The sequence below is a fragment of the Chiloscyllium punctatum genome, chromosome 2 (assembly GCF_047496795.1).
Source record: "Chiloscyllium punctatum isolate Juve2018m chromosome 2, sChiPun1.3, whole genome shotgun sequence".
In the NCBI taxonomy this organism is placed as follows: domain Eukaryota; kingdom Metazoa; phylum Chordata; class Chondrichthyes; order Orectolobiformes; family Hemiscylliidae; genus Chiloscyllium; species Chiloscyllium punctatum.
In genome coordinates, this window is record NC_092740.1 from 66,194,973 (window position 1) to 66,218,835 (window position 23,863).

The 23,863-nt window shown below is 41.6% G+C and overlaps 1 protein-coding gene across 1 annotated transcript in view; it reads left to right on the forward strand.

The window, feature by feature from the left end:
- Positions 1 to 23,863, forward strand: part of ppip5k2 (diphosphoinositol pentakisphosphate kinase 2) — a 159,047-nt gene that overhangs the window by 8,366 nt on the left and 126,818 nt on the right. Inside the window, exons 2-5 of the mRNA XM_072583617.1 lie at positions 338 to 669; positions 9,083 to 9,278; positions 13,266 to 13,356; positions 23,023 to 23,108. Coding sequence (XP_072439718.1) covers positions 550 to 669; positions 9,083 to 9,278; positions 13,266 to 13,356; positions 23,023 to 23,108 — 493 coding nt within the window. The 5' untranslated portion in view covers positions 338 to 549. The remainder of the gene's footprint in view (positions 1 to 337; positions 670 to 9,082; positions 9,279 to 13,265; positions 13,357 to 23,022; positions 23,109 to 23,863) is intronic.

Genomic DNA, 23,863 nt, shown 5'->3' on the forward strand with positions numbered 1-23,863 from the left:
TAGCAGTTATCACAGAAACAGTATGCAAACAGTTCAATTCTGAATGTAACTGGTGTTAAAAATTTCCAAATGCCTCAAATGTAGAGCTCCTGCCTGTTGTCTCTTATAATATTTGTGATTGTTTTATGTTAACCATTTTGACTGGGTATAGCACTGTTGTAAATAGCCTTTAGTTGTCTAAATACATCACTTACTTTCATTATTTTAATTTCACACATTTTCATATTCTTGGTTTAATTAAATAGTTGGCATAACAGATTTATGTTCTTGCAAATCTATCTGATGACAAATGTGTTTACTTAATACTCATGTGAAACTTTGTCTGCTGTATTTTTAGATGGAAGACTGTAACCTTGCCATGTAATAGGATGTGCTGCAACCTTTAACAATGTGCGTGGACTAAATATGTAGACTTGGCAGTAATGACGTGAAGTGGATTTGGCACCTACTCACTTATCGAACAGCCACACTTGAGCAATCTTCCTTTGGTTGCACAGAAGTGTTAGTATAGCTAGCAGTCTGGCAGCTAGTTATTAGACCTGAACAATCATGTCTGCTCATGGCCTGGAGTCTCATAATTTTTTTCTTGGTTCGGAGGATACGGAATTGTTGCATCAAATGAAACCTCAAGAATTTGAAGATTTTGATCAAGATGAAGAATATGATTCTGTGAGTGCTGAGTATTAAGTGCTTTCTTAAAATGAGGGATCAATGTTTTGTAAGATACCATTTTATACTCATGTAAAGGTCGGGTTTTGAAGGTAGTTTTTTAAATGCTGAAATTAGGGGGTTGACTTGTACACAAGGTGTTGTTTTTGAGCTGATGACATTCCTGCTTGGCATGAATCAAAAAATGGACAAACAAGAGCCAGATCTCTATATAAAATAATAAACAACAAAAGGAAAATGAATTATGGCCATTATTAAATATTTATCCTCAAAATAACTCTACTCTGCCTGCTACGGTAGAATTCGGTCGTACTGTATTCCAGTTACCGGGCCCATAAAGTGCATATGGCTGTACACGTGTTAGACTCCACAGATTAGATATTCACAGCAAAAAACTTCTCCCTATATGTCACATATATTATGGGATAGCTGCTTAAAACACGAGTTGCTGGTACATGCAAATGTTCATTAGAATACTTCAAATTCATTGTCCTTGTCAGTGGCACAACTGAGTAATTCATTCCAATTGTCTAGGTCAAGCATATCATGGTATGGATCATCTTCATCTGCACTTTCAAAGGGATCTTCAATTGATTTGTCATCACTTCCATCTGACGATAAATAGTCATCCTCCGCACCATCTAAAGCATTAGAAATTCCACATTTTTTGAATAATTTCAGTTTTCACCTCCTTCCAAGAGTTAACAATCCACTCCCATACAGTTGCAAGTAATGGAGCACGCATGTTGCCACCCCTTTGTGAAGCTTTTTTCCCCTTCTTGCAATCAAGTGTTCCATTTCTTCAGTACTAAGTCCTTAAAAAGTTTATTGATGCTAACATCCAGTGGCTGCACGATGCTCGTAAGGCCTCCAGGAATTATTGCAATGTCAGTATTGTTAGCTCGAAGTTCACTGATAACCCTTTTCACTCTGTGTGACCTGAACATCTCCCAACCCAGTAAGCTTTTTTTTCCTTTTTTAATAGATATTTTTATTGAAAATTTAACATGTTTACAAGTTTACAAAATATAAAAAAAACCCAAGTATCAACACTGATATACAATTAAGTCTTAAATAAATAATAACCAAAATTTAACAAAAGAAATATATCAAGAAAAAAAATAAAACTTAACCACTAATCTAACCTACAACTAAACAGAGTGTATAATTAAGTCTCTTACATTATTCAAATAAGACTTTTTAAAAAACCGACAGATAACATAGAAATTGGGTAGTGAGATACATGCACGGAATGTATTAACATCAAATCGTAACAAAACCCGTATTTGTGCAGGATTCCTCTCCAAAGTGGCCCCAGACCAGCCAGGTTCGCCATCTCAGTTAAATAAAAGCCCTTGTTAGGATGGCCGAATATCTGTATTTATATAATTCAAGAAGGGCTGCCATATTTTATGGAAGAATGCGGTCTTTTCGTGCACCATATTTGTAAGGAAGTCAAGGGGAATACATTCCATAATTAATCTGTGCCAATTTGAAAGTCCAGGGTGCCCTCAGCCATCCAGTTTACCAAAATATTTTTCCTTGCACAGAAAAAGAGCATAGAAAATAATCTCTTCCCGTGCATATCCAGGGAGGGTAAGTTCGAAAAGCCCAAAAGGAAAGGTACAGGGTCTACACTAATTTCCGTTCCTAAGATTTCTGTCAGAGCACTTGCTACTTTAGCCCAGTATCTACGGATCTTATGACAGGTCCGTCGGCAATGTACAAGAGTGCCCACTTCTATTTTACATTTGGGGCACATTGGAGATGCTCCTGCCTTAGATTTTGCCAATCGATCAGGTGTTATATGGGCCCTATGAAGTATCTTCAGCTCAATGGCCTAAGTTCTGTTGCAGATGGTGTTTCTTCTGGCGTTTTCCCACATGTCATTCCACATTTCTATAGAGATTTCTAGTCCCAAATCCTGATCCCATGTTTTAAGCAGATTGTCCATATCTCCTGATACTTCCTCATGTAATAAATGATAAATAGTACTGATGGAAGATACTCCCATTGGCCATAGCACTCTACATTTTCTATCTGATTTATAATGACTATCCAATAACGTAGTCGTCTTCTGTATGTAATCTCGAATTTGGAAGTATCGAAAGAGGTCTCCATTAGGTAATCCAAATTTCTGACATAGCTGTTCAAAAGACATCAGGACCCCTTCTTTAAACAGATCCCCTAAACATGAGATACCCCTGGATCTCCAGAGTTTGAAAGTGGCATCTGTAAGCCCCAGTTGAAATCCCCATGCTCCCACTATCGGAGCATAGGGGGATGTTTTATGTGAGTTGCCCTCATTTTGCCGCATTATATTCCAAGCTTTAATTGTATTTAGTATTATAGGGTTTTTACAGTGGTCCGTAATGATTTTCCTCTTGTCTGAAAATAAAAGGTTAATAAGTGGGCATTTTACTTGAGAAGGGCTTATGCCCGAAATGTCGATTCTCCTGCTCCTTGGATGCTGCCTGACCTGCTGCGCTTTTCCAGCAACACATTTTTCAGCATTTTACTTGAGAAGCCTCAATGTCCAGCCAGATTGGGTCTTGTCTGTCCCACAATCAATCAGTTATGTAACTTAATATAGAACTTCCCAGATTTTAGAAAATATCAGTTAAATTCAATCCTCCCCTTGCCTGTGGAAGCTGTAGCTTCTTCAGCTTAATGAGGGGCCGTCTATGATTCCAGATAAAGGAACCCATCCAGCCATATAATTTACCAGCCTCGGCAGCATCATTGGAAGCACTCTCATTGGGTATAGGAGACGGGGCAGGACATTCGTTTCAATTAGTGCTATTCTACCTAGCCAAGAAATTGGAAGGTCTCCCCATTGCTGGCGGTCCTGCCTTCTCCTTTCCAGGAAATGCACAAAGTTAGCCTTGTATAACTGACCAAATACTGGGGTAATAAAAATGCCTAAATATAAGAAACCCTCCAGGGACCACCGAAAGGGAAAGTGGGATCCGTCCAATAAGTGGGATATACTAGCAAGGCCACCCATTGGCATAGCCTCCGATTTTGAGAAATTAATTTTGTAGCCTGAAAATACACTAAATATATTAATAACTTGGATTAAGCGAGGCACGGACATCAGGGGATTACTGAGAAATAGGAGAACATCATCTGCATAAAGGGTAATTTTATGTTTACCTATACCAATCCTCGGGGCCATTATATTAGGGTCAGCCCGTATAGCTTCTGCTAGTGGCTCAATTATTAGCGTAAATAGCAATGGCGAAAGAGGCCGTCCCTGATGGCAGCCCCTGTCCACACTGAAACTATCCGAGCTTAATCCATTGGTAATCACAACTGCCTTGGGATCACTATACAATGTTGAGACCCATTTGGTAAACACCTTTCCAACGCCAAACCTTTCCAATGTGTAAAACAAATATAACCATTCAACCCTATGGAATGCCTTTTCCATGTCTAATGAGATGACTACTCCTGGTACCTTTCCCTGATGGCAGGCTTGAATCACATTCAAAACCCTTCTAATATTATTGGATGATCTAAGCCCTTAATAAACCCCGTCTGATCCTCCTTTATAATATGTGGCGATACCCTTTCTAGTCTCAATGCAAACGTTTTAGAGAGGATTTTAAAATCTACATTTAGCAAGGATGTTGGTCTGTATGACGCGCAATCTTCTGGGTCCTTTCCTTTTTTTAAGGATGAGAGAGATATTTGCCTCTTTCAGCGAAGGCGGGAGACAGCCCTGACTGTATGAATAGTTATACATGTCCATAAGTGGACCAGCCAACATTCCTGTAAATTCTTTATAGAATTCAGCTTGAAAGCCATCTGGGCCAGGTGTCTTACCGCTCTGAAGTTGCCTGATTGCGTCAAGTATTTCTTGGATTGTTCAGGGCACATTCAATACTGATACCTGTTCCGGAGTTCGGTCCGGAAAGGTCAGGTTTTTAAAAAATGACTGCATCCTCCTAGTCCTGTCTTTGCAATCCTGCGATTTATATAAATCAGAATAAAATTTTCTAAAGATTGTGTTAATCCTTTTATGATCACAAGTCAAAATACCTGTGCTTTCCTTGATAGACGTGATAGTTTGAGGGGCCTTCTTTTTCTTTGCAAGAAATGCTAAGTATCTACCAGGTTTATCGCCAAATTCATATAACCTTTGTTTTGCAAATAATATTTCCCTCTTAGCGGTTTGGGTAAGCGTGGTGTTTAGAACTGTCTTATGGGCCGTAATCCTTTGCAATTTGATGATAGAAGGTCTGTCAGCATATGCTGTTTCAGCCGCTTTTAAGTGAGATTCGAGCAGACGCTGTTATTCTCCCTTTAATTTTTTCTGGGTCGCTGAGTATGAGATGATCAAACCTCATGCGTAAGCTTTGATGGTCTCCCACGTCATTGATGGGTTGCTAGCCGTACCTGAATTAACTTCTAAAAAAGTTTTAAATTCTTGTGAGAAGTACTTTACACATTTACTATCTTTCATCAGGAAGGGGTCCATACGCCAATGCCGGGGGGGATGTCTCATTGTTCCTCACCTTGATTTCCACATATACAGCAGTATGATCGGAAATTGCTATACTGCCTATTTTACTGAAAGATATGGAATTTTAAAAAAATCGATTCTAGTATGACATTTATGTGGATTGGAGTAAAAAGAAATCTCTGCCCTGTGGATGAAGGCATCGCCATACATCTACTAATCCTAATTCTTTGTTCAAATCCACCAATTGTCTAGATCTGGGAGATACTCCTGCAGTACTCTTGGGAATCCTATCTATTTCTGGATCCAGAATACAATTAAAGTCTCCCCCTATAATTGTATGACGAGCACCGAGAGCCATCAATTTTGAGAAGAATGTGCCGGGGGGCAATGCAAATTTAAAATTGCATATTCCTCTCCATTTATAAGAGCTTTAATCAGAATATATCGTCCAGATTTGTCTTTTATCTGATTTAGGATTTTGAAAGGGAAATTCTTCCGAATAAGAATAACAACTCCCTTGCTTTTTGAGCTAAAAGAAGAAAAAAAGGCCTGATCAAATCCACCCTGTCGTAATTTCAAGTGTTCTTTATCCAATAAGTGTGTCTCCTGTAGGAGAGCTATATCAACCCTTTCTTTCTTGAGGTTTGATAATATTTTCTTCCTTTTGACTGGTGAATTACTCCCCTTGACATTCCAGGTGCACCATGTAACCAACCGATCAACCATAATCGTCCGGGCAGATCCGAGAGGAGGGGAAACCCTATCCAGAACATCCCGAGGGTAGAGCATATAAAATTCACAAAAGTAAAGATTCTCTGATACACTCACGACAGTATAATAAAAAATTATTTCTACATTTTAAAAAAATATAAAACCTATTTAAATGGAGATTATCCCCCTTGTTCCCAGGGGGTATCACTTCCTTTCCAAAAGTCCATTGTATCCTCTCTCAACGAGTGCTCCACCCTTGACCCAGGCACTCCTTAATAGGATGAAGAAAATTCAAATATACTACAGAGCTAGAGTTAACAGTCAGCACCCTAACGCCATCCCCCCACCCCCCCCCCCCCCCCCAAACACCTGGATATATTTGGTAGTGTTAATACCATGTATAAACATATATAACTATAAAATTACAGCCTCAACGAGTAATAATTAGATATAATAATACAAAATAACAAGGGAAAAACAACCCCACTCCTAGAGACAGAGATAAAATAGAATAAGGTAACCACCTCCCCCCACCAACATTAACTCGACCCCCGGCCTATTATATGTATATAGAATTTTTTTAAAAAGGGGGAGAAAATTGTTAAGTGGAGAACAAATAAATAAATCCTCTCCCTCCTCCCCCCCCCCCCCCCCCCCCCCCCAAGATAATATTAAACAGTAAGGTAAAAAACAAAGGGGATTAATATATAAAAAAGGGGGGATGTAAACCAGAGTGGGGGGAAAGCAAACCAACATCAATTAACTCTTGTAATTTATCTAAGCGAGTCCAAAAATTCCTTGGCCTTTTCCGGTGATCTGAAGTTATACACGGATCCTTCATGGTTAATGTGTAACGTCGCTGGGTAGCACAAGGAGTACCGAATAGTTAAGTCCCTTAAACACTTCTTCGCCTCATCAAACGCCTTCCTCTTTCGGACCAGAGCTGGGGAAAAGTCCTGGAATAACGTGATCTTGGATCCTTTATAGATCATGGCTTGGGGATCTTTTCCAAGATTTTTGGAGGCTTCTAAGAGTATCTACCTCTCCTTATAGCTCTGCAGCCGGAACAGGACCGGGCAGGGGCACTAGCTCGAGCCGGGCCCGCGTAATGCAACCCGGTAGGCCCATTCCACCCTTACCTGGCCTGATCCAGCCTTCAGATTTAAAAGGTGTGGAAGCCACTGTTCAAGGAACACTGTATGCTGGCCTTCCTCTTCCCGTTCGGGAAGGCCCAGCAAATGAATATTTTTTCGACGACCTCGAGATTCTCTAAGGTCTAGACTCGCTGTTCGAGAGTCCTCACCCCATCCATGGCCGATTGTGCTGTAGTTTCGGAGGTCGCGGCCTTTAGCTCCATCCCTCTGACTCGACATTCAATTTCCTTGATGTCTCGGTCGTGCTTTTGCAGCGTGGCCGAGAGTGAGTCCCATCGGCTTCGGGATTCTTCAATAAAAGCATCGATCTTCGCATCAAGTTTGGAGATTATTTCCACAAGGCTCACCACCATAGGTAAGTCCCCCGGGGCGGCTGCGGACGCCTCTGCTGCAGCTGGAGAGGATGAGGGAGGGGTTCCTGCTTGCTGAGAGCTGCGGGCACCCTTCCATTTAGTCATTTTTACTGGGGATTAAATTGTTTAAATTCAATACTAAACAACTAACTACATTAAGTAAAAACTACTTTAAATGATTTGGTGAGTGTGATGGGGGCAGGTGACCCACTTTGCCCAAGTCTTGGGAGGAGCACTGTAGACTCAGACTTGCTGGGTTGCCGCCATCTTGGATTCCCTTGCTTTTTTCCTTTCTAAGTCCACCTAGTCACATTTCAGAACTCCCTAATCCAAGTCTTGCAGCCATCTTCATCCATCTACCATTTTTTCATGGATGGAGACAATAATACCTCTCGGAAATTCCTTTTTGACCAGAGTTTTCCGCTTAAAGATCACCATAGGCTTTAACTTTGTTCCATCTGCCATACAACCAAGTACCACAGTGATTCGTGGTACTTTCATGGCCAGCAGTTTTTAACTAAGACTGTTTTTGCTCCAATCTTGTCCACAATTCTATTCCCTGACATATCAAAGTTCATTGGGTTTTGTCCGTATTGCCGATGCATGACGGCCTGTACCCATTTTACTTCTGGCTTCTGATTACAAAGCGATGGTACCTTATTGTCATTACATCCTGCTGGTAGATGTTGGGCAATCTTTGTTTTCTGTCCAAGCACTAAATCATACCTTTTCATAAACCTACTGCACCATCCAGCGCTGGCTTTGAAATCACTGAATCCATCTTTTTTAACTTTGTTTTTGGCGCATATTCTGATACATTGTTGAGTCACTATGCTTCTGTTCTGATGGCACTGAATTATCCAGTCAGCAGTCTTTTCTTCTATGTTGTGGCCGCTTGTTCAGCTTTCCTCAGTTGGCATACTTCTGTTTTGGCATTGCCTTTAACTGTGTGGCTTTTTTCATCGAATCTCCAACAAGTTTTTCAGAAACAGAATTCCCTTGTATCTGTGCTATTGTTGTTATTCTTCTTTGCAACTTCGTTAACTTTTAGTTTACATTGTGCTGTATACTTCTTTCTTCGTGATGCCATTTTGTAAGAAAAATTTGGGGGAGTTTTCCAATAAGTTTAGACGAGAACTGTACTCGACACCTACTTCTAAGACATTGAGGCAACAGTGGGAAGAGGACTGCCATAAGGTACCATAGATATTTGCATGCACAGGTCAAATATATGTATGTAAATATTACTTAAATATATAAAGTATAGATATCAACATTCAATTTAACAGTTTGAAAATCACATTACGCAAATATATACTGGTGCGTGTAATGTGATGGTGCAGTTATTGAATCAAAAATGTGCAAATCATGCCCTTTAAGGCTGCATATATGGTCAGGAAGAGACGCTCGAAAACCTAGGGTTGACTTGTGTACAAGGTCTCTGAAAAATACCAGATTTTTGGCCAAAAACAAGAGGTCTCCATATACACAATGTCAACCTGTACATGAATATATACAGTATTTGGAATCGCTGTGTTGTTGTGTGTGTTAATAGTGGCTTAAATTGAATTAAATGAAGATCTAAATTGTAAACTGTTTCAGCATTACATCATGTTTCTATTCACTGCCCTCTAGAGGACTGTTTTTCAAAAATAAACTATCCAGTTGCTACCAGTGATGATACAAAGACCCATTATTTTGATTAATTGTGTATTATTTTTCTGTAGCCACCAGAAAGGCAGATTGTGGTTGGAATTTGTGCCATGGCCAAGAAATCAACGTCAAAGCCAATGAGTGAGATTCTAGGGCGACTTTGTAGGTTCAAGTACATCACTACCGTGATATTTGAAGAGGACACTATTCTAAATGAACCAGTGGAGCAATGGCCGCTTTGTGACTGCCTCATTTCTTTCCATTCAAAAGGTAACTGAGGACACTAAATGTTGAGGTTGTTTGCTTCAATGTGTATTTTCTGTTGTTTTCCCAGATTTTGTAAAGATGACTATCATTTACTGTTATCAAATAATAAATCACCATCAACATGTGCGATTAAATTCCACAACCATGTAGTTGATGTCCTCGTTGCTCCTCTAATCCAGAAAATGTGTACTGTTCATATATGTTCTAGCACCCTGTAAAGAGTGCTGCATTGAAATGGATTTCAAATCAGGGAAACATAGGACTTGGGAGAAAGAGTAGGCCATCCTACCCTCAAGGAGAAAGTGAGGGCTGCAGATGCTGGAGATCAGAGCTGAAAATGTTTTGCTGGAAAAGCGCAGCAGGTCAGGTAGCATCCAAGGAACAGGGGAATAGACGTTTCGGGCACAAGCCCTTCTTCAGGAATGAGGAAAGTGTCTCTAGCAGGCTAAGATAAAAGGTCGGGAGGAGGGACTTGGGGGAAGGGCATTGGGAATGCGATAGGTGGAGGGAGGTCAAGGTGAGGGTGATAGGCCGGAGTGGGGTGGGGGTGGAGAGGTCAGGAAGAAGATTGCAGGTTAGGAAGGCGGTGCTGAGTTTGAGGGATTTGACTGAGACAAGGTGGGGGGGGGGGGAGGGGAAATGAGGAAACTGGAGAAATCTGAGTTCATCCCTTGTGGTTGGAGGGTTCCCAGGTGGAAGATGAGGTGCTCTTCCTCCAACGGTCGTGTTGCCATGGTCTGGCGATGGAGGAGTCCAAGGACCTGCATGTCCTTGGAGGAGTGGGAGGGGGAGTTGAAGTGTTGGGCTACGGGGTGGTTGGGTTGGTTGGTCCGGGTGTCCCAGAGGTGTTCTCTGAACCGTTCCGCAAGTAGGCGGCCTGTCTCCCCAATATAGAGGAGGCCACATCGGGTGCAGCAGATGCAATAGATGATGTGTGTGGAGGTGCAGGTGAATTTGTGGCGGATATGGAAGTGTCCCTTGGGGCCTTGGAGGGAAGTAAGGGGGGAGGTGTGGGTGCAAGCTTTGCATTTCTTGCGGTTGCAGGGGAAGGTGCCGGGAGTGGAGGTTGGTGGGGGTGTGGACCTGACGAGGGAGTCACGGAGGGAGTGGTCTTTTCAGAACGCTCATAGGGGAGGGGAGGGAAATACATCCCTGGTGGTGGGGTCCGTTTGGAGGTGGCGGAAATGACGGCAGATGATATGCTGTACATGGAGGTTGGTGGGATGGTAGGTGAGGACCAGTGGGTTCTGTCCTGGTGGTGGTTGGAGGGGTGGGGCTCAAGGGCGGAGGAGCGGGAAGTGGAAGAGATGCGGTGGAGGGCATCATCGACTAAGTCTGGGAGGAAATTGCGGTCCTTGAAGAAGGAGGCCATCTGGGTGGTACGGTTTTGGAACTGGTCTTCCTGGGAGCAGATGCGGCGGAGACGAAGGAATTGGGAATATGGGATGGCCTTTTTACAGGGGGCAGGGTGGGAGGAGGTGTAGTTTAGGTTGCTGTGGGAGTCGGTCGGTTTATAATAAATGTCTGTGTTGATTCGGTCGCACGAGATAGAAATGGAAAGGTCTAGGAAGGGGAGGGAGGAGTCTGAGACGGTCCAGGTGAATTTGAGGTCGGGGTGGAAAGTGTTGATAAAGTGGATGAACTGTTCAACCTCCTCGTGTGAGCACGAGGCAGCGCCAATACAGTCATCGATGTAGCGGAGAAAAAGGTGGGGGGGTGGTGCCAGTGTAGCTGCGGAAGATGGACTGTTCCACATATCCTACGAAGAGGCAGGCATAGCTGGGGCCCATGCGGATGCCCATGGTTACTCCTTTGGTTTGGAGGAAGTGGGAGGATTGGAAAGAGAAGTTGTTCAGGGTGAGGACCAGTTCAGTCAGTCGAAGGAGGGTGTCGGTGGAAGGGTACTGGTTGGTACAGCGGGAAAGGAAGAAGCGGAGGGCTTTAAGTCCTTTGTGATGGGGGATGGAGGTGTACAGGGACTGGATGTCCATGATGAAGATAAGGTGTTGGGGACCGGGGAAGCGAAAATCATGGAGGAGGTGGAGGGCGTGGGTGGTGTCCCGAACGTAGGTGGGGAATTCTTGGACTAAGGGGGACAGGACCGTATCGAGGTATGCAGAGATGAGTTCGGTGGGGCAGGAACAGGTCCCAAGAACCTTAGTCCAAGAACTTCCCACCTACGTTCGGGACACCACCCACGCACTCCACCTCCTCCATGATTTTCGCTTTCCCGGTCCCCAATGCCTTATCTTCACCATGGACCTCCAGTTCCTGTACACCTCCATCCCCCAATTGAAGGACTTAAAGCCCTCCGCTTCTTCCTTTCCCGCCGTATCCAGCGTATCATCCGCCATCATTTCCGCCACCTCCAAACGGACCCCACCACCAGGGATATATTTCCCTCCCCTCCCCTATCAGCGTTCCGAAAAGACCACTCCCTCCGTGACTCCCTCATCAGGTCCACAACCCCCACCAACCCAACCTCCACTCCCGGCACCTTCCCCTGCAACCGCAAGAAATGCAAAACTTGCACCCACACCTCCCCCCTTACTTCCCTCCAAGGCCCCAAGGGACACTTCCATATCCGCCACAAATTCACCTGCACCTCCACACACATCATCTATTGCATCCGCTGCACCCGATGTGGCCTCTTCTATATTGGGGAGACAGGCCGCCTACTTGCGGAACGTTTCAGAGAACACCTCTGGGACACCTGGACCAATCAACCCAACCACCCCGTAGCCCAACACTTCAACTCCCCCTCCCATTCCTCCAAGGACATGCAGGTCCTTGGACTCCTCCATCGCCAGACCATGGCAACACGACCGTTGGAGGAAGAGCGCCTCATCTTCCGCCTGGGAACCCTCCAACCGCAAGGGATGAACTCAGATTTCTCCTGTTTCCTCATTCCCCCCCCCCCCCCCCCCCCCTTTGTCTCAGTTAAATCCCTTGAACTCAGCACCGCCTTCCTAACCTGCAATCTTCTTCCTGACCTCTCCGCCCCCACCCCACTCCGGCCTATCACCCTCACCTTGACCTCCCTCCACCTATCGCATTCCCAATGCCCCTCCCCCAAGTCCCTCCTCTCTACCTTTTATCTTAGCCTGCTGGACACACTTTCCTCATTCCTGAAGAAGGGCTTGTGCCCGAAACGTCGATTCTCCTGTTCCTTGGATGCTGCCTGACCTGCTGCGCTTTTCCAGCAACACATTTTCAGCATCCTACCCTCAGGCCTGCCAATGCTCAATCAGGTTATGATTGATTTCTTTGTGGTCTCCATTCTACTTTCCTGTCTGACCCATATAATCTTTAATAACATTGTCTAACACTTACACAAAGTTGTAGTGCAAATGGCAATAGAAAGACAGTAGATAACAATAAATAACAGTATCTCAGTTGCATGGTTGTTCTTCACAACGTGAACCCAGACGGTCAGGATTGCCAAGCTATTCAACTGAAAGCATTACAATCAAGTGCCATTCTTCTTGCTTCATTAAACTGGCACTTCATAACATTAAAGTTTCGATTCTACATAATTTATTTGCTGCTTTCATCTAGGGATACTGGGGCCAAAATATAATTAAAATTATTAATCACACAAGTTGTTGAATTTGAAGTTTTGAGTCTGGTTCTCCTATTTACTATGAAAGGGAAATTAGATATACCTCACTTGGAGTCAAAAATAGGGATCTGTAATAATTTTGATAAATTATTCCAAAGAATATCAATTTAATGTAGCAGGTGATAACAACATTACTGTTTGTAGATCCATTTATCTAGCACAAAATATCCAGGTTTATACCAATTACTTAATATTCCTGGTACAACTGTTCATTTTCATCACTGCTGCTGTAACTAACCTCTTACGTATATCATAACTGTTGGAATGTGTAATTCTATTATTTACTTGTTTATCTTTTGGCCAGTAAAATGTAAAATTTATTTCAGTTAAATTAGAAATTTTGAATTCACTGTCTTTGTCTTTTTAAGGATTTCTGTTGGACAAAGCAGTAGCTTATGCGAAGCTCAGGAATCCATTTGTTATTAATGATTTGAACATGCAATATAATATTCAAGACAGGTAAGCTCCCTTGACAGCAAATTACTTGCTAATGATGAAGGCTATTGACCTCAATAATGACATCTGCCAAAATATATTTGGAATACAGCTGTTGGTCTAATAGCTTTGAGGAGAAAAAATCAGCGATAATTACTGCTTCTAATCACTATTAAATAAGCTTTGCTGAAATATGAAGTGAGAATAAGCAAATAAAGTCATTAATAATATTGTTATCCTCCTGTTTCCAAGTAATTCAAAACCATTGCATGTAACACTATCTTAAATATCTAGTAAAATAGAATAGAATCATAGAAGCATTATGGAATGAAAGACACCACTTGACCACTGTTTATGGCACCTGAAAAATTAGCCACCTTGCTGAATCCCACTTCCAAATGTTGCTTTGTAACCCTCAAGCTTGCAGCACTCCAGATGTTTATCTGCACATCATTTCAAATGAGTTGTGGGGTTCTGGCTCAGCCAACCTTTACAGGATTATGTTCTAGATTCTAACTGCCTTCATGGTTAGGAAAACAACCCAGCCTGTCAAATCTTATCTTCATAACTGCAATTTTGCAGTCCTGACATCGAGCTGTTAAAGAGAAAAGGTGCAAGGATATTTTTATTCACTTGTGGGGTGTGGGCATTGCTGGCTGGCCAGTATTTGCTGCCCTTGAGAAGATAATGGTGAATTGCCTTCTTGAACTGCCGGAGACCACATGCTGTAACTTGACCCACAGTACCCTTGTGGAGGGAATTTCAGGATTTTGATCCAGCGACAGTGAAGGAACAGCAACGTATTTCCAAGTCAGGATGGTGAGTGGCTTGGAGGTGAATTTGCAAGTGGTGGTGTTGCTATGTATCTGTTGTCCTTGTCTTTCTAGATGGAAATGGTCATTGGTTTGGAAAGAGGTATCTAAGGATTTTTTGATGAATCTTGTAGGTAGTACACACTTGCTACTGAGTGTTGATGGTGGAGGGAGTGGGTGCTTGTGGGTCTGGTGCCGAGCACATGGGCTGCTTTGTCCGAAATAGTGTCAAGCTTTTTGTGTTGTTGAAACTACACTCATCCAGGTAAATAGAGTGTATACTGTCACATTCCTGACTTGTACCTTATAGTTGATGGACAAGGGAGTTAGGAGGTGACTTATTTGCCACAGTGTTCCCAGCCTCTGACCTGCTCTTGCAGCCACTATGTTTATGTGGCAAGTCCAGTTGAGTTTCTGGTTAATGGTAACCCCCAGGATGTCGATAATTGGGGTTTCAGTGAAGGTAACACTGTTGAATGTCCAGGGACCGTAGTTAGATGATCTCTTATTGGAGATGGTCGTTGCCTGGCATTTGTGTGGCACAAATGTAACTTGTTACTTCTCAGACTACACATGGATATTGTCCAGGTATTGTTGCGTTGGACATGGACTGCTTCACTATCTGAGGGGTCACAAACTGTGCTGAACATTGTGCAATCACTGGTACACATTCCCATTTTTGACCTTATGATGTAGGGAAGGCCATTGATGAAGTCGCTGAAGATGAATTCTGCTTCTATGTTATTCTTGAGTGTTGGTGTTCTACTCATCCAGGCAAACACAAAGAACAAGATAGTTCACTCAGTCCTTGAAGCCATTTCATAAGACCACGATCTCAACTCTACATTCCTGCATTTATCTGAAAATCTTTCATGCATAAACTACTCAAGAATTTATCTGGAGGAATACCTGGAGAAACTCTGCAGATCTGGCAGCATCTATGGACAGAAAACAGTGTTAATGTTTGAGCCCAGGGCCCTCCTTCAGAACTCAGGAGTCACTGGACTCAATTATAACACTGTTTTCTTTCCATAGATACTACCAGACCTGCTGAGTTTCTCCAGCAATTTCTGTTTTTGTTTGATTTCCAGCATCTGGTGTTCTTTCTGTTATTTTATGCCAGAGTTTATCTACCTGTGCCTTAAAAATAATAAAAGATTTTGCAACTTCTGCCTTTTAAGGCAGTTAATTCCTTAGAGAAAAACATGTTTCTTCATCTGCCTTAAATGGGCAACTCCTTATTTTTCAAATATTACCCCAGTTCCAGATTCTTCCACAAGATAAATACCCTTTCCATATCCTGTGGTCTAGTCCCCTTGCGATCTTTTATGTTTCAAATAAGTCACCTTTGACTGTTCTAAGTTTCAGAGGATACAAGCCTTGACTGCCTACCTTTTCCCATAAGACAGTCCGCTCTTCCCAGTTATTAATCTAAGAAACCTTATCTGAACTGCTTCCACAGCATTAATGTCTTTCCATATAGTGTACACAGTACTATAGATAAGGTCTCGCCAATGCCATATATGACTGAATGCATTCAGTTCCCTTTGCAATAAAACATAACATTCCTAATTTAGCTTTCCTGATTACTTGCTGCATACTAACTGCCTGTAATTCATGTACTTGGATACCTAGTTCTTTCCAAATCTCCAAGGTCTGTAACCTCTCCCCATTTGGATAACATGTTTCATTTTTATTTTTTCTGCCAAAGTGGATAATTTCACATTTTCCCATGTTGGACTCCACTTAACTGTTCTTTGCCCATGCAGTTAAGCTATCTCTATCCCTTTATCATCTCTTCTTCACAACTTCTGTTTGTACAATTGAAAATTGCTGACGTGACATTGGCCATCTCAGTTTCTCTGCTCCTCTCCACCACTCTAAGCTGTCCCCTTCTGAAATACCACAAGCAAAATAATGTCATTTACATAATACCTTGCAAGATCTGTAACAAACAGTACATTTGACAAACAGGCAGAAAACTAATCATGAGGATAAATGAACATCAACTAGCCACAAAAAGACATGACCCACTCTCACTAGTATCCTTACATATGGATGAGGAAGGACACCACTTCGTCTGGGACAACACATCCGTCCTAGGACAAGCCAAACCGCGACATGCACGAGAACTCCTAGAAGCATGCCGTTGTAACCAGAACTCTTAAAAACAAGCACATTGACTTGCATCCCATTTACTACTCTGAGAAAAAGAACAGGAAATGACATCACAACCCAAGAAAACACAAGCACGTATAGAAAGTGGGTCGTACCATTACTGCTTCATCTGGAGGCTCACTGATGATGTCACCTAGTGTGGTGATGAAACATCTGAAAACAAGCCTTCCAGCTCAGTGGGAAAACCTACATCCAGAATGTTGTAATTATACCCACATCCAACACTTCCTGCCCCCAATATCTTTTTAAATCTCTTCTCTCACCTTAAAAATGAGCCCCCAGTCTTGAAATCCCTCATCCTCAAGAAAAGACAATTACCATGAACTCTTTTTATGTCCCTCATTATTTTCTAAACTATTAAGTCGCTTCTCAACCTTCTCCACTCCAGTGAAAAATGTCCCAGCCTTTCTTTATATGTCTAACCTTCCATACCCCACAACATCCTGGTAAATCTCTTCTGAACCTCTTCCAGCTTAATAATATCCTTCCTATAACTGGGAAACCAAACTGGACACAGTTTTCCAGAAGAGGCTTCACCAATGTCCTGTATAAATTCAACATGACTTCCCAACTCCAATGTTCAAAGGACAGCAATGAAGGCAAGTGTGTCAAATATCTTTTTAAACACCCTGTCTATGTGTGATGCAAACTTAAAAGAATTATGTACCCACAACCTTAGGTCCTTCTGTTCTGATCAATAACTGAGGCCACCATTAATCATATAAGTCCTGTTCCTGTTCGCTGTACCAAAAAACAATACCTTACACTGTTCAGATTGAATTCCATTTGCCATCTTTCAGCCCATTACCCATTTGATCAAGATCCCTTTTTAATCTTAGACGACCTTCTTCACTGTCTTCTATGCTACCAATTCTGGTGTTGTACACTAATTTCCTAACCATGCCTTCTACATTTTCACCCAAATCTTTATATGAATAACAAACAAAAGAGGACCCAGAACTGATCCCTGTGGAACACTGTTGGTGACAGGCCTTCAGTTCAAAAAGCAAACCTACTCCACCATATTCTGTCTCTTGCCATTAAGCCAATTATGTATTCAATTGTGTGGTACTTTAAAATGGTAAGTATTCTTTTCTACCCCTGGACTTGTATATGATGGGCAAGCTTTGGAAAGTTTGGAGATGATTTGCTGCAATATTCCCAACCTCTATCCTGCACTTATTGCCATGTTTTTTTTGGCTAATCCAGTTCAGTTTCTACTCTATGGTATTTAAAGTTGTTGATAAATGTGCACTCGGCAATGCTGATGCCACTGAATCTCAGCGTGTGAAGGTTCAGTTGTTTTCTATTATAAGTAGTCATTGTCTGGTGCTTGGTGACATGAATGATGTTGGCCACTTATCAGCCCCATCCTGGGTATTGACCAGGTCTTGGTGCATGTGGACATACATTGTTTCAGTTCTGAAGAGTTCTAAATAGCGCTGAATATTGCAAAGCTATCAGGATTCCTACCTCCATCTTTGGAGGGAAGGCCATTAATGAAGCTGCTGAAATTAACTGGTTCTAGAGCACTACACTGAGGACTTCTTGCTGAGGTGCCTGACCTCCAACAACCATCAACATTTCCTTTGTACAAAGTGTGACTCTAACCAGTGGAGAGGTTTCCTTTGGTATCCATTAACTCCACTATTGCCGAGGCACTTTGATATCATACTTGATCAGATACTGCCTTGCTATCAAGGGCAATTCTAGATTCTCCCATTTTGGGGCACGGTGGCACAGTGGTTAGCATTTCTGCCTCTCAGCGCCAGAGACCTTGGTTCAATTCCTGCCTCAGGCAACTGACTGATTGGAGTTTGCACATTCTCCCCGTGTCTGCGTGGGTTTCCTCCAGGTGCTCCGGTTTCCTCCCACAGTCCAAAAATGTGCAGGTTAGGTGAATTGGCCATGCTAAATTGCCCATAGTGTTAGGTGAAGGGGTAAATGTAGGGGAATGGGTCTGGGTGGGTTGCTCTTTGGCGGGTCGGTGTGGACTTGTTAGACCGAAGGGCCTATTTCCACACTGTAAGTAATCTAATCTAAACAGCTGTCTGTGGTAAACATCTGCAGATTTACAATCCTCTGAGATAAGAAATTCCTCCTCATTTCTGTCTTAAATTTGTAACACATAATTCTAAGATTAAGCCCTGGTTCTAGATGCTCCCAGAAGGGGAAGTAACATTTCCTCATGTACCTGTCAAATCCCCTAAGAATCTTGTTTGTTACAATAAGGTTGCCTCTCATTCTTATAAACTCTAAAGAGTACAGGCTCAATCTCTCCTTATAAGTCAGTTCTGCTGTAATAATAGTCTAGTAAACTTTCCCTGGACTTCCTCATTTACCAACATGTCTTACCTTAGAAAAGGTGTCCAACTGTGATCTGACTCATGTCTTGTATAGTTTTAGCATAACCTCCCTACTTTGTCCTCCATTCCCTTCAATTCAAAGGCCAACATTCCCTATTACCTCTGAACGTAGATTCTAGCTTTTTGTGATTTATCAGCAAGTACACCCAGATCCCTCTTCTGTAGCTTTCTGCAGCCTTTCTCTGTTTAAAAGTAGTCAATTCCTTTATTTTTCCTGATAAAGTGCACAGCTTTCCACATTATATTCCAGCTGTCATGTTAACCTGTCTATATCACTCAGTAGACTCTGTCATCCTCACCACTTGCCTCCCTGACTCTCTTTTTTTCAACTGCATATTGGCTGTTCACTGCATATTCACTTTTCTTTGTTCAATTCATTAACAGCATATCAAGTATAACTATTTACCACCTATATGTCAAATATTAGTTTGATAATTCCTAATGATGGCAGTCACTTCAGTGTTTGAATATGTCCAGAATAATGTGGATCTCCACAAGTTTTTTGTTGGTATATCTACGCTCTATGTTGCTATGCACTGTACAGGTTATCCAAGACTGCTTTGCATAGTGGGAGCTCCTGTTTTGATACCAAGCACAATATGCAATCCAAGAAAGCCAGAATAAGTTGGTCGTTTTCCGGTTGACAAACTGTAACTGGTGAAATGTCACAGATGAGTGCAGGACCTTAATTATAAATGTTCTACAGTCATGACATGAATGTTGGAACTGACTGTGTTGTAGCTAAAATTTGCTACTGATATGAAATTAGGTAGGAAAGCAAGTTCTGACGATACAAAGGGTCTGTGTGAGCAGAAGTTTGGCAGATGAGGTATAATGTGGGAATATGTGATACTGTTCACTTCACTAAAAGGTTTGGCAAGAAGAAGAGAAAAGTAGAATATTTTTGAAATGGATCGACACTTCAGAATGCAAACGAATTTTTGTATTCTTGTATTAAGAAATGTTAGCATATAGTTACAGCTTCTAGTGGGAAATAAAAGGAGCATTAGTCTTTATTATAAGGAGGTAAAGTATAAAATACAAGTTTTATTCCAACTATGCAGAGTGTTGATGAGACTGTACTTGGATTACAGCGTGCAGTTTTGGTCTCCTTGCCAAAAAAAAAAGTAATATAGGTAATTCTCACTTTATGCAGCCCAGCTTAATTTTATTTCCTTTTAATGTGTGTTTCTTGGACCATTTTTGTTCATTTTAGCATCATTTACTTTGTCAACATGGATTGTCATCTTGAATCAAGTACTGTAATGCCTCCATCCTGGGCGTACTTTTTTTTGTTCTAGCTGTGGGCAAGATGTCCAACCTTCCTCTTGGCCTTGCTTTCTGGTTTTGTTATCCACCCCGTTCTCCACCCCAGGCCTTGTTCCTCTCAGATATACAGTGCTTCCATTTGAAACGGTTCAGAGAAAATTCAGTTAATTCCTGTGATGAAGGTTGTCTATGTTCAGCAGCTTAATTGGGCTTTGATGATTTAAGAGGTAATTTTTCAAAAGCGATTAGATATAGTGCTACACTACAGACTTGAGAAAAGTTATAACTCATGGAATCAAAAGGATAGTAGCATTGTTGATACAAAATTGGCTTAGTGATATGAAACCGAGTAATGGTAAAAGGTTATTTTTCAGACTGAAGGAAGGTTGGTAGTGGAGTTTCCCATCAGCTAGTATTGGGACCCTTGCTATTCTTGATTTATCTTAATGATCTAGCTCTTGGGGGACCGGGAATATTTCAGAACTACAAATGGATGCTGCCAAGTCAGTGGAGAGGCAGATAGGTAGAAAATGCAGAAAGTGAGAGGTCCTGTATGTTAGCACAACGAGTATTTCGAACTTGGTCGAAACCAAAAGTGTCCCAAACTAAATGTTAAACGTGACAGAACGTGTGAAGAGGGCAATTAATAAAATAATGTGTTTGTTTATTTCTTAATAGGAGCATAAAGTACAAAAGCAAAGAAGTGACACTGAACACCAATTAGACCTCAGATGGAGTATTGTGTACAGTTCTGGGTGTCACATTTTAAGAAGGATGGGGTTACTTTTGGAGAAAAGAGATTTTGAAGGATAGTTCCATGGATAAGAAATTTGAGTTATGAATGTAGATTGGGGAATTTGGGACTGTTCTCACTGGAGAGAAGACTAAGGAGCTTTCAGCGAAGTTTTCAAAATCACGAGAGGTTTGAACAGAATCAATAGGAAGAACTGTTCCTACTCCTAAAAGGATCAAGAAGAGAGGGAATACATTTAAAGTCATTTGCAAGAGAAGTAAATAGGATGTAAGAAAGAAACTTACTCAGACAGCAAGTGGTTCAGGTCCAGAATAGATTGCTTAGATGTATCATGAAGGCAGTTTCAATTGAGACATTCAGGATGGCATTGTCTGATTACTTAGATTGGGTAAAGGGACAAAGGTGGTGGAGTGGCACCCAATTGTCATGCTCGTTCAGATAACTGGTGCAAACAGCCTTCTGCATTGTAACAGTTCTGTGATTGATATCAAGCTAAATAAAATTCTGAGGGAACGTGAGGTAGATGCTGACAAGATGTTCCACCTCATGGTGGAATCCAGAAGTGGTGATACATTTTAAAGAAAAGGGATCTGTCATTTAATATGAGGAGGAATTTTCTTTCCTGAGGGTTGTTAATGTTTTGAATTCTGTACCCAGAGAACAGAGGAGACTGGATCATTGTCATATAATCAAGGCTGAATTGGACAAATTGTTGCTCTGCAGGGGAATCCAGTCTTATGGCAGGGCCAGTGTTGGTGGTGGTAGGCAAGAAACATCTTATTGACAGGTGTAATTTTAATAGTCAGGAAGGCCTTGTCCCTCCTATTTCTTTTAGTCTTATCAATTTATACATTTGCAGCATCTGAATTTCTCTGCTGATTAATTGCTAAGCAATGTTAAATAACACTTCGATGTTGCGAATTTGACATTGTTTTGGGACAGTATTTGTCTTAGGGTAATTGTAATGGGGGCATATGACCTGTTACGTTGTTTGACTGTCGCTGTTAATCATTATGAGGAGGGCCAGATTGTTTTAGAGGGATATAGGCCAAATTATGGCAAATGGAACAAGATTAATTTAAGATATTTGGTTGGTATGGATGATTTCGACCAAAGGGTCTCTTTCAGCTCTATGACTATTACTCTAAATATGCTATTGTCTGTGGGAATGTTATGAGTATGTCACTACTTCATGTGGTTCTTGAAACTGGAATGAAAAGGTCCTATGTTATGGAAACTTGTCAGTGCTTTCTTTATTATTATACATAACTTGTCATTTACATAAATGATTTGAATGCGAGCATAAGAGGTACAGTTACTAAGTTTGCAGATGACACCAAAACTGGAGGTGTAGTGGACAGCGAAGAGAGATACCTCTGATTACAACAGGATCTGGACCAGATGGGCCAATGGGCTGAGAAGTGGCAGATGGAGTTTAATTCAGATAAATGCGAGGTGCTGCATTTTGGGAAAGCAAAACTTAGCAGGACTTATACACTTAATGGTAAGGTCCAAGAGAGTATTGCTGAACAAAGAGACCTTGGAGTGCAGGTTCATAGCTCCTTGAAAGTGGAGTCGCAGGTAGATAGGATAGTGAAGAAGGCGTTTGGTATGCTTTCTGTTATTGGTCAGAGTATTGAGTACAGGAGTTGGGAGATCATGTTGCAGCTGTACAGGACATTGGTTAGGCCACTGTTGGAATATCGCGTGCAGTTCTGGTCTCCTTCCTATCGGAAAGATATTGTGAAACTTGAAAGGGTTCAGAAAAGATTTCCAAGGATGTTGCCAGGGTTGGAGGATTTGAGCTATAGGGAGAGACTGAACAGGCTGGGACTGTTTTCCCTGGAGCGTCGGAGGCTGAGGGGTGACCTTATAGAGGTTTACAAAATTGAGGGGCATGGATAGGGTAAATGGGCAAAGTCTTTTCCCTGGGGTCAGGGATTCCAGAACTAGAGCACATGGGTTTAGGATGAGAGGGGAAAGATATAAAAGAAACCTACGGGGCAACTTTTTCACGCAGAGGGTGGTACGTGTATGGAATGAGCTGCCAGAGGAACTGGTGGAGGCTGGTACAATTGTAACATTTAAGAGGCATCTGAATGGGTATATGAATAGGAAGGGTTTGGAGGGATATGGGCCAGGTGTTGGCAGGTGGGACTAGATTGGGTTGGGATATCTGGTCAGCACGGACAGGTTGGATCGAAGGGTCTGTTTCCATGCTGTATAACTCTATGACTCTAAAAACAATGAATTTGTTCAAAAATTCTTTAGTTATTTTATTTCTGACCTCAGTCTTCATTTTTATATACAGGAGGAAAGTTTACCAGATTTTGAAAGAAGAGGGGATTGAGTTGCCACGCTATGCAATACTGAATCGTGATCCAAACAAGCCAGAAGGTAACCTATTTCTAGATTTAGCTGTTTTTGTTGACTTTTGATATTGTGTGGATACACTCAGTTCTGATAAAACGTGATAATCCCATTCTTGTGCAATCTCTGGTTATAAGAAAATCATGCAATAGCCATGCCATTTAAACTAATGGAGCTGGAATTGTGTTATAGCCAGTACAGATAAGTAATGTTTGCGTGTACAAATAATGGTCTAAATTCATGAAAGACATTAAAGCCAAGTCGAGTTGAAGAAACACGCGTTATAGCAGAACCAAATGTGTAAGATTTGATAGTATTGTTGTATGTTTTAGTTCCATGAGATTAAAGTAAATGCAAGTAAGATTATTTGCTTCTCTAAATTCACCAATATGGGGAGATCCTATTTTTCATCTCAACAAATAGATGTCACTGTTGAAGCCATGGTTGCCCATGTGTATGCAATTTGTCTTTACAGGAAATTAGTGAGCCATCTTCAAAGTAATTATTCTTTTAAGAGATGTTCTTGAGATTTCCTCATTGGGCTCCTTTTTGGATTTTTGGGGGGGTGACTTCATTTTCACCAATTCATTTGTATTAACTGTACCTGCTGTATTCTGTTGACACATCAGATATTTGAACTTGATTACAAGCAAAATTAGAATAATTCATTAATATTCTCATTAACTATGAATTCCTTTGTTAAATTTAAAGGAACCGTGTACAAGGAAAACATTAATTGATTTGACACCGCAGTTTGTAATTGGGACAAGGTAACAGGCATA